A 13,007-nucleotide genomic window follows, 5' to 3' on the forward strand; every position below is an offset into this window, starting at 1 on the left:
AAACCTAAATAAACCAAGAAGAGAGGGTCCGGTAGAAAATGCTAGGAGACTGTTCCAATGGTAGACATGATTTTTTCCCCCCTTTCCCTTCTTCCTCCTTCCTTCTTTTTGGTTGGTGTGGGGTAGAGGGTCAGGGTGGAGAGACAGCCAAAGAAGGAAACTATTTTTGTATCAGTTACAAATGGGAACCCTGCACTTTGTACCAGTTCCTGGAAACATTGCTAGCCTGCCCAGAACCAGGAGAGAGCGCGCATGGAAATTATCCAATTTCTTTGCTTTTTCTTTAGGCACTTCCAACTCCCCGAGGGACTGGGCCAAAGGTCAAAGTCAAATCTGTTGATTCTGCTACTTGGATTAAAAGGTTGGGTGAGCACAACTTAGGCAAATGAGTAAATAAAATGAATTGGGCGGGGCGGGGGGGGGGGGGAGGTAGTGAGCATCCTGGGGTTCCGATTGCCCTAGCTACTCCTCACCCACCTTCCTCCTGTACTACTCTTCTACAAAGGATTCAAGTCTTGCTTTTGTGTGTCCCTGACTCCCAACTCTTTGATGGGGCCTGGGGAATGGCAAGCCCTGCAATTATCACCAAAGAGTTGAGATTCAAATATATACATCAACCACAGACAGAAGAATGAATAAATCTCTCGGGCACACATACACACATATGCACTACTTTCTGGACTTTCATGTACCTTCAGTTTTGCTTACAAAATGGATGCAGAATTTTAAGACACTGGAGAAATATATATTGGAATTGAGAATATAACTTCCTAGTAATTCCATCTTTCAAAGAGAACAATTTTATCAACTTGTTTTCCTACTCTTTTTCAAATGTATGCAAGAAACTGTTGGGTTAAATGAAATCACAGAAATTAATAAGTTATGTTATTCATGGTAGGTTTCTGTCAATTGTTTCCCAAGGAACAGACAGGCACTAAGAGTACTACTGCTAGCATGAAAAGACCCACGTATTATTGCAGTTAAAAACTGGTCCCGTATTTTTAAAACTTGGGAGTTTCTTCTCCTACCTAAAAATTGCAGCAGCAGCTGCGAGTCACAGTTTAGTATTTGCTGCAAGAAGGCAACACATGCAGTTCCAACCCTCCGCGGGGGGGTGGTTCTGGGAGTCAGGTGCTCGCAGGAGGCGTCAGCGGGCGACAGCCACCGCCTCCCACACGCCCTCCGCTCTTTGGTAAACAAGGGAACTCCCGCAGCCTGTCAGTGAGGGAGGAGCTTGGGGGCGGGGCCAGGGCGCCTGATGCGGGTATTCAAAAGCCTTATTGGGTGGCTCTCAAAGGGCGAGGACCTGCGAATCTTGATTGGTTCGCTCCCTGGATTGACAGCACTTGTCCTGATGGGCGGTGCCTCTGGGTGCCGCGCTCCTCCCCTCGCGGGCGGGTGCCCGCCCCGAGCGGCAGAGCGCGTGCGCGCGCGGTCCACGCCGGTGCCGTGCCCGCCCGCCTGGCCGCGTACACTCGCAGGCAGTGGGCGAGCCGGAGCGGCGGAGGTCACCGCGGGGAGGCGGGGCGGGGGCAGCGGGGCAGCATGGCAGCCTCCGTATGGCTCCGCGGAGCCGCCTCCGGCCTCCGGTACTGGAGCCGCCGGCAGCGGCCGGCAGCGGCCAGCCTTGCAGCGGGTAAGGACCTCGCGCCTCCTCTCCCCGTCCCTCCTCCGGCCGCCCGCCTCTCGCGACCTGACGGCCGAAGAGGTCTTTTTTACGGGAGGCGCTGCGGTTGGGGTCGAGGCTCACTACCCCACATTTTGGCTGGTCCCGGGGCCTGGTGTCTTGCGCCGCTGTGTTTCCCCCTCCTACCCTTGCCCCGAATCCAGGTGAATGGCGTTCAGCGCCCTTTTCGGGGACGTAGGTAGGGGTGGGAAGACCTGGGGGTGGAGGGAATCCTATTCGGGTCCGGGGCGTGCTCCTTTGGAGTAAGGTAGGGCTCGAGGGCCAGTGGAGGGCCCAGCCACAGGGGCGACCTCGCATTCACCCCTGCGACCCCTGGCCTTGCAGCGCCGGCTGGCGTTCGGCTCCCCTGGGGTGCACCCTTGGGCAGCAGGGCCTGATTTTTGTTTAGTAACCACCTGAATCGTACAAGATGGTTTTACACAAGTGGTGCTAATGCCAACCAGTTGGTAAGTCATTCAAGAGAAGTTTTAACTCACCCTTGACCCGCGAGGCGGGCTTCCCACCGCCCCATCTTTGGAACCGTGCTCCCTGAAGATGGCACTTCTGTCAAATGATTAACCCACACACTTTACACGTCTTCAAAATCGTGACCTGAACCTGTCCTCCCTCCCTCTCCCCCCATAACATTACAAGTTAGGGAGGCTAAGCATGAACTTGGGAAGAGACAGATTTTAGACCCACAGAGAGAAAATCATTTTCATCTTCCAGGTGAAGAACCTGAGGCTCCTTGGGCAAGTGAATCAGGGCATCTATCCAGCAGGATCTGGAGCGTTGGTCCTTGATTCTTCCTCATTCCTGCGTTTCCTGGCACACCAGGATTCCTCTTTAATTGAAAAATTGGCTGATTTGTGTGGACACTGCCATTGTTTTCCTGTAAAAGTCTGAGAGTTGTAACACCGCACTGCAAGCTCATACTCAGGATTCTCAAAAAGCCTTTGTATTTTTTAAAAATATATATTTTATTGAATTTTTACAGAGAGGAAGGGGAAGGAATAGAGAGTTAGAAACATCGATGAGAGAGAAACATCGATCAGCTGCCTCTTGCACACCCCCTACTGGGGATGTGCCCGCAACCAAGGTACATGCCCTTGACCAGAATCAAACCTGGGACTCTCAGTCCGCAGGCCGATGCTCTATCCACTGAGCCAAACCAGTTAGGGCTATTTTTTTTTTTTTTAAATCTTTGATTTAAAATACAGCAGTTTGGGAATTGAGGTCTTAAGAGCTCCCCTTCCGCCCTCTCAGGACAAGCTAAGCAGAAGAGTGAATTTCCCTGACTTGAGAAAGGCAGGCTTCCCCCACGTGATGCAAGAGAACAGATGTCTGATACGGAATCGCAGTAACAAGATACAAACTCACTGAACCTGCCAAACTTTATTGTCACCGCTATTTGAGCTACTGTTCTGAGCTACCAAAAAAAAAAAAAAAAAAAAAAAAAAAAAAAAGCCTCCCACTTAAAAAAAATTGAGTAGTCACTTTTCCACAGTAGCAAATGCCGCACCAATTTTCACATGAAGGTGCCGTTCTTTCCGTTTTGATTAGCCAAGGAAGACATAGGTGCTGCTTTGTGGTTTTATAATGTGTTCAAACGATGTTTTAATGAACTCTTGATGCACCTTTTGGGGTTATAAAGTTATTACAATGCATGATAGAAGAGCCTGGGCCCCGAGGCTATAATAACTGTCTCTGTAAACTAGAATGCTGCTCCATGATGCTGGTTAGACTACTTCAGCACGTGATCTTGTCCCTTGGGTCCTTTGACCCAAAGATGCTCTATGGATATAGATTTATAATAAATTTTAAATAGTTCTTTTTTTGTGATGATTGTTTAAAAACAACTCAGTAATTGTTTTGACTCTGGAATTGTTTTAAATGTTTCTGTTAATAGTTTGGTACAAAACTGTTAAGTTTTTTGAATTGGAGTCTTAAAAGAAAAATCTACCTGCAACTTTGGAGCCTACAGACATGAAGAAAAGAACCATGTCCAAATAGTAACACATTTAGTGTTCTGAAATCTGTGGGTTATTTGTCTCCATTGTATGTTTAAGATGTTTATGTCATAAGGGTGGTGGTACTATAAAGATCCATATAATTATTTACTACTTTAAAAAAATAAGACCTGAAAGTTGCCAGTTAGTACTATCTCTTAATATTTAAAGTATCAAAAAGGAAATAGAAAAATAAGCAATATTAAAGTACATATATTACTATTTGCTCACCATTTAATAAAAGTAAATTTTATATTTTACTTTAGAAGGTAAGTAAATTTAGTTTTATAATTTTTATACAGATTTTTAAAAATCTACCCACCCAGGCCCTATATAGTTTCTCTCTCCCTCCCCCAACAGCAATAAATAAAAAATTTAAAATATTGAAATAACTTGACTCAAAAAATGAAAGTCTTTATAAAGTAAGTCTCCATCCTTAGTTTAGTAACTTTTTTTTGGAGGGAGTGAGCAGAGGAGAGAGACACATCAATTGGTTGCCTCGCCCCCACCAGACAGGGGAATGAACCTGCAACCCAGGTATGCGCACTTGACTGGGAATCAAGCCTGCGACCCTTTAGTTTGAGGCCTGACGCTCTAACTACTTAGCTACACCAGCTAGGGCTCCAACTAGCTTCTTTACCCATCCGTATCACCTTTGTATTGTGTAGACTGGCTTTCTACCAGCTTGAGTTTAGCTATGTTGTCTGACTCTACTATTTCTACACATTAATGTGTGTGGCTTACTTAAAGGAAGATGCATTATTTAAGTTTGAAAATTTTTAGGATAATAATTTTGTTATACTACTTTGAATATCTGCTCTGTTGGGAACATATTCTTCTTCTTTTTTTAAAATATTGATTTTTTTAGAGAGAGAGGAAAAAGAGGGATAGAGAGAGAGACATTGATGAGAGAGACACATCATTGATTGGCTACCTCCTATACCATCCCCACTGGGGATTGAGCTGCAACCCATGCATGTGTCCTGGCAAGGAATGGTACAGGTAACCTCCTGGTTCCTGGGTTGATGCAGGAGCCACATCAGCCGGGCAGGAACATATTCTTCTATACCAGTGGTTCTCAACCTTTTTAATGCCGCGACCCTTTAATACAGTTCCTCATGTTGTGGTGACCCCCAACCATAAAATTATTTTCGTTGCTACTTCATAACTGTGATTTTGCTACTGTTAATGAATCGTAATGTAAATATCTGTGTGTTCCGATGGTCTTAGGCGACCCTGCTAGCGGTTCTCAACCTGTGGGTCATGACATTGATGAGAGAGAAACATCATTGATTGGCCACCTCCTATACCATCATGACCAACAAGTTGAGAACCACTAGCAGGGTCGCCTAAGACCATCGGAACACACAGATATTTACATTACGATTCATTAACAGTAGCAAAATCACAGTTATGAAGTAGCAACGAAAATAATTTTATGGTTGGGAGTCACCACAACATGAGGAACTGTATTAAAGGGTCGCGGCATTAAAAAGGTTGAGAACCACTGTTCTATACTGTACAAGAACACCTTCCGATGCATCACATTAATTAAAATCTGTGTTTCCTTAGACATTTGGCATATGACTTGTAACCTTGTGCTACTTCTTGACCATTGATAGCAAAAGTAGCAAATCTTATTCACTATCATGTGCCAGGCACTGTTTAATGCTTTACCTGTATTATCTCAAGTAGTTACAATAACCTTCTGAATGAGTTACTCTTGTTGATACAAATGTCTAGAGAAGTTAAGTAACTTGTTAGTTCAAGGGCATACATCTAGGAATTAACCTTGCGTGGATAGGAATTTCAGTCTTCTAAACTGAGGGTTCTTAAATATCACTGTCAGTAAATAAACTCTTCTCTTATGACATCAAAGCACCTAATTATATAACCCTTTCTTGAACTTAGCCACAAGCAAAGATGTTATGAAGAGAACTGAGCCCTTGTTTAAGACTTCATCTTCATTGATTTTCATATTGGCCAATTAAAATTCTGGGCCTGATTATTCTTTTTATTATTCTTTAAAATTTTTAACTTTAATAGATTTTTTAAAAAAAATCCTCACCTGAGGACATGTTTCTGTTGATTCTAGAGAGAGAGAGGAAAAAAGGAAGGGAGGGCGAGAGAAATATCGATTGGTTGCCTCCCATATGCGGCATACTAGAGATTGAACCCTGCCACCTAGGTATGTGCCCTGACTGGGAATCAAATCTGAGACCTTTCGGTGTACTGGACAACACTCTGACCAACGGAGCCTCACCAGCCAGGGCAAGGGCCTCATTATTTTTTAATTTTTATCTTTCTTAGAAAAGTAAGCAAGAATTTATTGGCCAAAGCAAAAATATACCTAGGACAGTGAAATAAGGAAGGGCATAGAAGAAGCAACAGGAGAGCCGAGGCTGGGCTGCTTTGGCTCACTGGGAAGTCAGAGAAAAAGGGGCCTTGGAGACAGGTTCAGGGGGTTGGTCTGGCTGCCACTGCCCATTGCTCCCCTAGTTGCAAGTCTCCTGGGGTCCCTCAGAGTTTAGGAGATGCACGCCTGTCGGGGAGGGAGAGGGGCAAGGGGATAGTAGATGTGTGTTCCCTGGAGGGAGAGTGCCAAAGCCTCATGGTTTTTTACCTCACCTTCAGCAACTAACATCAGCTCTCTGCTTCAGCTCTCCGAAGATCTCATCGCTAGGAATTGCTATACTGTCAATATTTCAAAAGCTGAACTAGTCTTCTGATGGATAGAACCCCCCTCTGATTCTTGTTCTGCTGATGAATAGGCTGTTTACCATCATCACTGAGCCTCCTGTGGACCAGAAAGTCAGACACAGGACTCCTTTTATACCCATTGTTTTAAACTGTGCATTGGTGAGGTGATGTTGCGCAAGAATGACACCCATATTTAATGCAAATGTTAGAGACGATCATCAAGTTGAAAGGAATTAAATATGCTTTTAACCCAAGAAGACCTCTGATTCTTAAGCATCAGGGCTTCAAATAATTTGCTTTTCAGAAATCTCATTGCATGTAGATTAAGTTCAAGGAAGAGTAGGGATTCCTAAGTTGAGAGGACTTGAAACTTAAAAGAGTGACTGTGGTTAGTTGGTACACTACACAGTTTTAAAACTGGAGCCCTTGAAAGAAAAAGAAAAAATAAGGTGGGAAATGATAGGGGACAAGACAAGTGGAGTTACTTCTCGTTCTTTCGGACTGGACTAAACCTTTCAAGGGCAAGGCCCAGAACAGTGTCTGTCTCCGAGCTTTGTCATAGAACTCAATGTAGCCCATATTTGTTGAGTGGACTTCTAATTCCAGAAACTGAAATAACGTCTAATATTATTTTCATGGTAATGCAGAGCCTCTCTGCTCTGTCTTGCCACAGTGATTTCAAAAAGCCATTTGTGAAAAAAGAAGAAAAGAAAAAACAACCAGCGTACAGCTTTTTTAAAGAAGGACTTTTTTCCTATAAATGGAAGTGCCTCTTTTCTGAAAGGGCACTGACTCCTTAGCCCAAGGTCCTGAGACTGTTAATCTTGCCATCTAAAGCCCTTGGACTTGCCCCCCTGCTCTTAGAACACTGTCTATAAACTTGTGACTTTTGGTTGAAGTACAGTCTCCTTTGTTAACATTGTGTTCAGACTTTTTTATACCATTGGAGGGGATGATTTCTATAAGTGAGGGGGGGATGTAAAAAATTCTCTATTTTTGGACCTTGTACAAGGTATAGGTTTTATTGAATATTTTCTGTTTTTTATGCACATTATTATGAAATAAATATAGTTATGAGGAATCTAGAATCCTTCACATAATAAAGTACGTAATATATATTTTATAAATGATAACATTTTAAAATTTATTGTTAAAAATGATAAAATGTCTCTCCCTCTCTCTCCCTTCCTCTCTCCCACTATATCCCCTCCTCCATCCCTCCCTTCTCTCAAAAAATCAATAAACATATTCTCAGGTGAGGATTTTAAAAAAAATAAAAAAGATGATAAAGGGATGTTCTAGAAAGAAATTGCTTAAAAATTATTATTGTTTCCTGAGAAACTAAAGTAGAAGTTAGTCTGCGTGCACATTGTCAATATCTGTAAATGTGATTAGATCATTAGTTTAGAACTAGTCTTTAAAAAGTTTTTAATAGAAAACATCTAAATAACAGTTGACCAAACTGACACATAAATACAAAGAACAAGATGACTATTGCCAAAGGGGAGGGAACGGGGAAATGGGTACAAAAAAACAAACAGTTGGCTTACTAACGTTAAATGAAAGTTTGCAATAAAAAACGTTATTTGCTCTTATTGAAAGTACTGCATTGAAATCAGTGTGTTCTAGGTCAATGGCCTCTAAGACACCAGTTGGATTTATTGGACTAGGCAACATGGGAAATCCAATGGCAAAAAATCTCATGAAACATGGCTACCCACTTGTTATTTATGATGTGTTCCCTGATGCATGCAAAGAGTTTCGAGAAGCAGGTGAACAGGTAAGGTCTCTTCTTAAGATTTTTATGTTTAAAAATGAATATACATTCAAATAAGTGATTACTTCTTGGTATACCCAATGGAGTTGTAAACCTGATTGCTAATTTTATTTGTTTCTATCTGTCTATAGTATATATATATATACACACAGAAGACCACATGTTAACTGAATTTAGAGTTTTGTTTTTTCAAGATATGAAGGAACTTCTTTTACAAGTGGTAGAGGGGTAACTGGGGGTTTAATGTAATCCTAGAACTGGGAGATTACTAAAAAATTTCTGAGAAATATATTTAAAAAGTGAGAGAAAAAGTATACTATTAAATACAGTCAAATCTCGTTTCTCAAAAGTCTCCCATCTTGAGCAATTCGGTTCTCGACCAAGTTGTTCACAAAAAAATGTCTCAGTTGTCAACCAAAACTTCAGTTTTTGACCTGACAAGCCTTTCATGCTGATGCTTCAGCAGGACAAAAAGCGTGGCAAAGGAGATAACGCTTTTGTTGCTGGTGACAATTAGCACAATTTAAAACATGAAGAGGGCACCCAGAGTGCTAATGTTACCAAGGGTGTGAAAGTGCTCACAAGACAACAATCACAGGCAATTGAATAGGTAGCAAAACTTTTGTTAATTGGATAAACAAAAAGCAGCAAGTGACAGCATTTTGTAGGCAATGATATATGAAAAATTTGTTTAAGGTTAGTAGGGGGTGGTTCCTTAAATTTAAGAAAAAGGTATTTATAGATTAAACAGTACGTTAGACATTACTGTATATAAGAAAGGTTAAAACGGAATCATTTGGGGGTCTGGAATGGATTAATTCAACGTACATTCTTTCTAATGGGAAAAAATGATTCCGTTTTCTAACGCTTCTTGAACAGCCTTTCAGAATGAATTAAGTTTGAGAACCGAACTTCTACTCTAGTCAACTTCTGGTTAATAGACTTGAAATAAATACTGAGAAATGCAATGTCTATGTAAAGAGCAGGTTTAGGCAACTTAGAGAAGAGAGGCCCTTTGCAGAATTGGTATTCTCCACCTCCTGCCCTTCCTGGTCAGTGTGCCATATGGGGACAGCAGTGGTGGTGTATGCGTATCGTGGAACTTTTCAGGGTAGAACGGTGGCTGCTTATGCCCATTACAATCTCTGAAAACTGATTGTAGCACCAGTTCAGCATAGCTTACAAATGGATAAGTCAAAAGAAAAAGAGTTTCATTAGTCTTTAGTAAAATGTGCATTATATTGGGTAAGAATGCAGTTAGGGAAGTTCTCTCTGAAATGTAGATATTTAACGGAATCTAAACTAATAATAGAGGAATACGCAAATTGTCCGGGACACGGTCACAGTAACAGTAATGACCAAACAGCAGGCTGCATGGAGTGACAGGCTGGCAGGGGGGTTAGTGAGGGACAACCAAACGACTGAACAGCAGGCTGTGTGGGGCGACCAGGCTGGCAGGGGGGTTAGTGAGGGACGACTAAATGACTGAACAGCAGACTACGTGGGGCGACCAGGCCGGCAGGGGAGGGCAGTTGGGGTCAATCGGGCCAGCAGGGGAGCAGTTAGGCGTCAATCAGGCTGGCAGGGGAGCGGCTAGGAGGCGATCAGGCTGGCAGGCAGAAGTGGTTAGGGGCAATCAGGCAGGCAGGCAGGCAGGCAGGCGAGCGGTTAGGAGCCAGCAGTCCCGGATTGTGAGAGGGATGTCTGACTGCCGGTTTAGGCCCGATCCCAGCAGTTGGGACATCCCCTGAAGGGTCCCAGATTGGAAAGGGTGTAGGCCGGGCTGAAGGACACCCCCCCCCACTCCCCAATGCACGAATTTTGTGCACTGGGCCTCTAGTAGCAGAATAAGTAGATTTATCCAGATGAAAAACGGGGATAAAGAAGCAATTTTTTTTGAAGGTGGAAGCCTCAGTCCCCAGGTTTCTAGAGATTTCTACTTTAGGTTAACATATAAAGGTTGAGTCCCTGCCATGTGTCTAGGAGTGCTATGGAGAATAAAATAGTTTGAGTCAGATATGGCAAGGTATCAGATGTGTCTCAGGTCGCAAGATAAATAACATCACAAGGATGTTTCTACTAAAATTGTATTTTGACTCTAATGAAGTGCTGAAACAGTTTTTTTTGAGGAGGAAAAAATAAATAACTGTTAAGAGTCATTTTATTTCTGGTAGGAAACTACATCGATACTGTGTCTAATCTTTAATCACCTTCAAACAGAAATGAAATGAAAGTTATGGAGACAAGGTCTCTCAGATTCCTGAAAATAAATGAGAAGGTTCTGGAACACAGACTGAATTACTACTTTTTCCTTTTTTCCATCTTCCCTGAGATACATAAGTGGGTGTGAGGAAGGAAAGAAGTTGGGTTCTGGGTAGCTGCCCCTCGAGAGTAGTGAAGAGTGAAGGCTTGTTTTAGCTTCTTGTGTGCAGTTCCCACCCCTGCCCCCCACATGGTGGGAAAAGTTCTGTGTGTGGTTCACACTGCAGCAGCAAGCCTGGCAGGCAGAATCCTCTTTCCCACAGCTCATCTCACATCTCTGCTTGCCTAAGAGTCTCAGCTCTAAGAAGTCCTCTGAGTATTGATTATAATAACAGAAATGGAGGGTAGATGAATGAAGGGAGAGAGATAAAGGGTAAAAAAGCTGTGGGCCTGAGGGGAAATATCGTGTCATAATAAAATGAAAACATTTGTTGGCAAATGATTTATGCTAGCAGCTTAAAAAACATTCTGAACAGTGGCAATCTCCTAGGAATGCTACTTTAAAAGGTAACATTAATTTGGATGAATAAGTTCTGATATAGTAAAATGTCAGTATTATTTCATATTTAGTTTTAAATATTTTTGGATAAAATAAAATATAAGTTTTATTCTACTACAAGACAAAGTCAAGACTAGGGATAGGGATGTGATAGAAACATGGAGGTAAAAACCTTGAAACTTCTTGCTATTGTGCACAATAGTGCAATGAAGGAATTAGGGTTTAAAAATTCAGACTATATTTGACTTGACTGTTACATTTTAAGGACAGTCCCCTTCTTCCCATAATGTTACTATGCCGATGAAATGGCAGTCCAAGAAAAGAGTTTCTCTCCCCACCCAAAGATTGTGGAATTGCTGGCTAGTTGATTTCTAATGTCTATTGTTAGTGGGAAATTTTTAGGGAGAAAAAGTTACAGAATAGGCACATCTGGATCAAAAGCAGTCAACTGGTTCTAAAGATCTTTGGACATCACCTTGAAGAAGTGCTATTTCTTTTTTATTCTTTTTTCTAAAAAGCAAAGTCTGGGGACTTGCTGTTTTATATAACTGAGGAGTCGGGGAGTGGTCTGAGCCCAGGCACAGCTGAATTTGGGGCACAGATGTAGTCAGTTTCCTTTCTGCCTGCTCTTGGCTCTGCTTTCTGCAGGCAGGATCCTCCCTCCCCTCAAGGGGCGAGATGGGCACCTGCAGATCCAGGCGAAGAAATGCTTCGCGATGTTCCAACCCGGAGATTTTTCTTCAAGCTCTCCCTAGTAGTGAAAAATAATACATGGGTTCTGAAGGGAATCAAAACTTTGACATGTTATATATGTCTTACCTCACTATATTTAACCAACTTATTTATGCCTTTAAATGTTAGCTTAATCTAATAGGGCATTTATAACTGGTTAAATATAGTATTTGTAGTCATTTCCATAAAAAAAATTTGTGCATTCTTCTTTCAGTATTCCTTAATTGTATCCTTATTTCTATTGGAAATTCAGGTTTAACCTACATGTCTCATTTCAACTTTTAGCATCTTTTCTGAGAATATAACCCATGATAACTATTAGGCCTTTGTATATTAGAAATCATGGATCAGTAAATTGTGAATTGTAGCAGTTTTAAAAACACAGGCCCTGGAGCCAGATTGCCTGTGCTCAAATCCCAGCTCTACCTTGTGCTGGCTGTGTGACTTCAGACAAATTATTTAACTTCTTTCTACTTAACTTTTCTCATAAAATGGGATAGTAATAGTACCTTCCTCTTAGTGCTAGAGAACCTGCACTTAGTAAGTGTGTGGGATTACTACTGTTGTTATGAATGCTGTTGTGTCTCTACCATATTTCTCCCAAATCTTCACTCTCCAACACCACACAGAGAAATACACTACTGTCTTGGCCGAGTCATTGAGTCCAGGGTGCTTTGGAAGAAAATGTAGACATATTTTTAAGTGAAAGAAAGATGATAAAAATTAAAAGTAGGAGATAGTGATTTGACAGCATCGTTGCTTAAGAACATGTTCTGCACCATCCCTTCTGTGCCACTTTTATTTTGCAGAAGATACTGATTTCTCTTTTAGCATCAAGGGAATATATGACTTGTGCTTCATTTTTATTTTTATTGTCTAAGGAATTTCCCTGGAGATGCCACTGATCTGTGCCAAAAGTCTTACACTATTTCTGCATGAGTTTTCTGGTTGAACTGGGCTTAATTAGATTCTCTTTTGTTTTCTCTTTAAAAACTTGGAAAGCATCCTGTTGTTCGTGGGTTGTAAGGCTGAACATGTCTGGTTAAATAATTCTCCTAGGATTTAATCTGGCATCCACTCAGGTCTTGTTAAGTGAGAACTTTAAAAGTCTCTTGCTGAGTGGGCTCCATCATTGTCTACCAAATGTTTCAAGATATAGGCACAAACTACTTTTGTCAGTTTTTAAAGCATAGTGTATGCTTTTCTACTTGGGAAGATCAAAAAACACAAAGTGGCAAATTAAACCAAGGTCATGTTCATCTTTTTTCTTTGCAAGTTTATCTTACCCACTTACTGGGAAGCAGTGCTGAGCTTAACTTCTGTGACTTTTGTCAAGAAGAGAGAGTGAGATTTTTTCTCTTA

At 41.8% G+C, this 13,007-nt stretch overlaps 1 protein-coding gene across 2 annotated transcripts in view; it reads left to right on the forward strand.

Moving 5' to 3' along the window:
* The first annotated feature begins 1,452 nt into the window (after positions 1-1,452).
* Positions 1,453-13,007, forward strand: part of HIBADH (3-hydroxyisobutyrate dehydrogenase) — a 96,017-nt gene continuing 84,462 nt past the window's right edge. For both annotated transcript variants that reach the window (XM_079785952.1, XM_079785953.1), the window contains exons 1-2: positions 1,453-1,636; positions 7,995-8,155. In XM_079785952.1, coding sequence (XP_079642078.1) covers positions 1,546-1,636; positions 7,995-8,155 — 252 coding nt within the window. In that variant the 5' untranslated portion in view covers positions 1,453-1,545. The remainder of the gene's footprint in view (positions 1,637-7,994; positions 8,156-13,007) is intronic.

This window comes from Cnephaeus nilssonii (assembly GCF_951640355.1).
Source record: "Cnephaeus nilssonii genome assembly, chromosome: 12".
In the NCBI taxonomy this organism is placed as follows: domain Eukaryota; kingdom Metazoa; phylum Chordata; class Mammalia; order Chiroptera; family Vespertilionidae; genus Cnephaeus; species Cnephaeus nilssonii.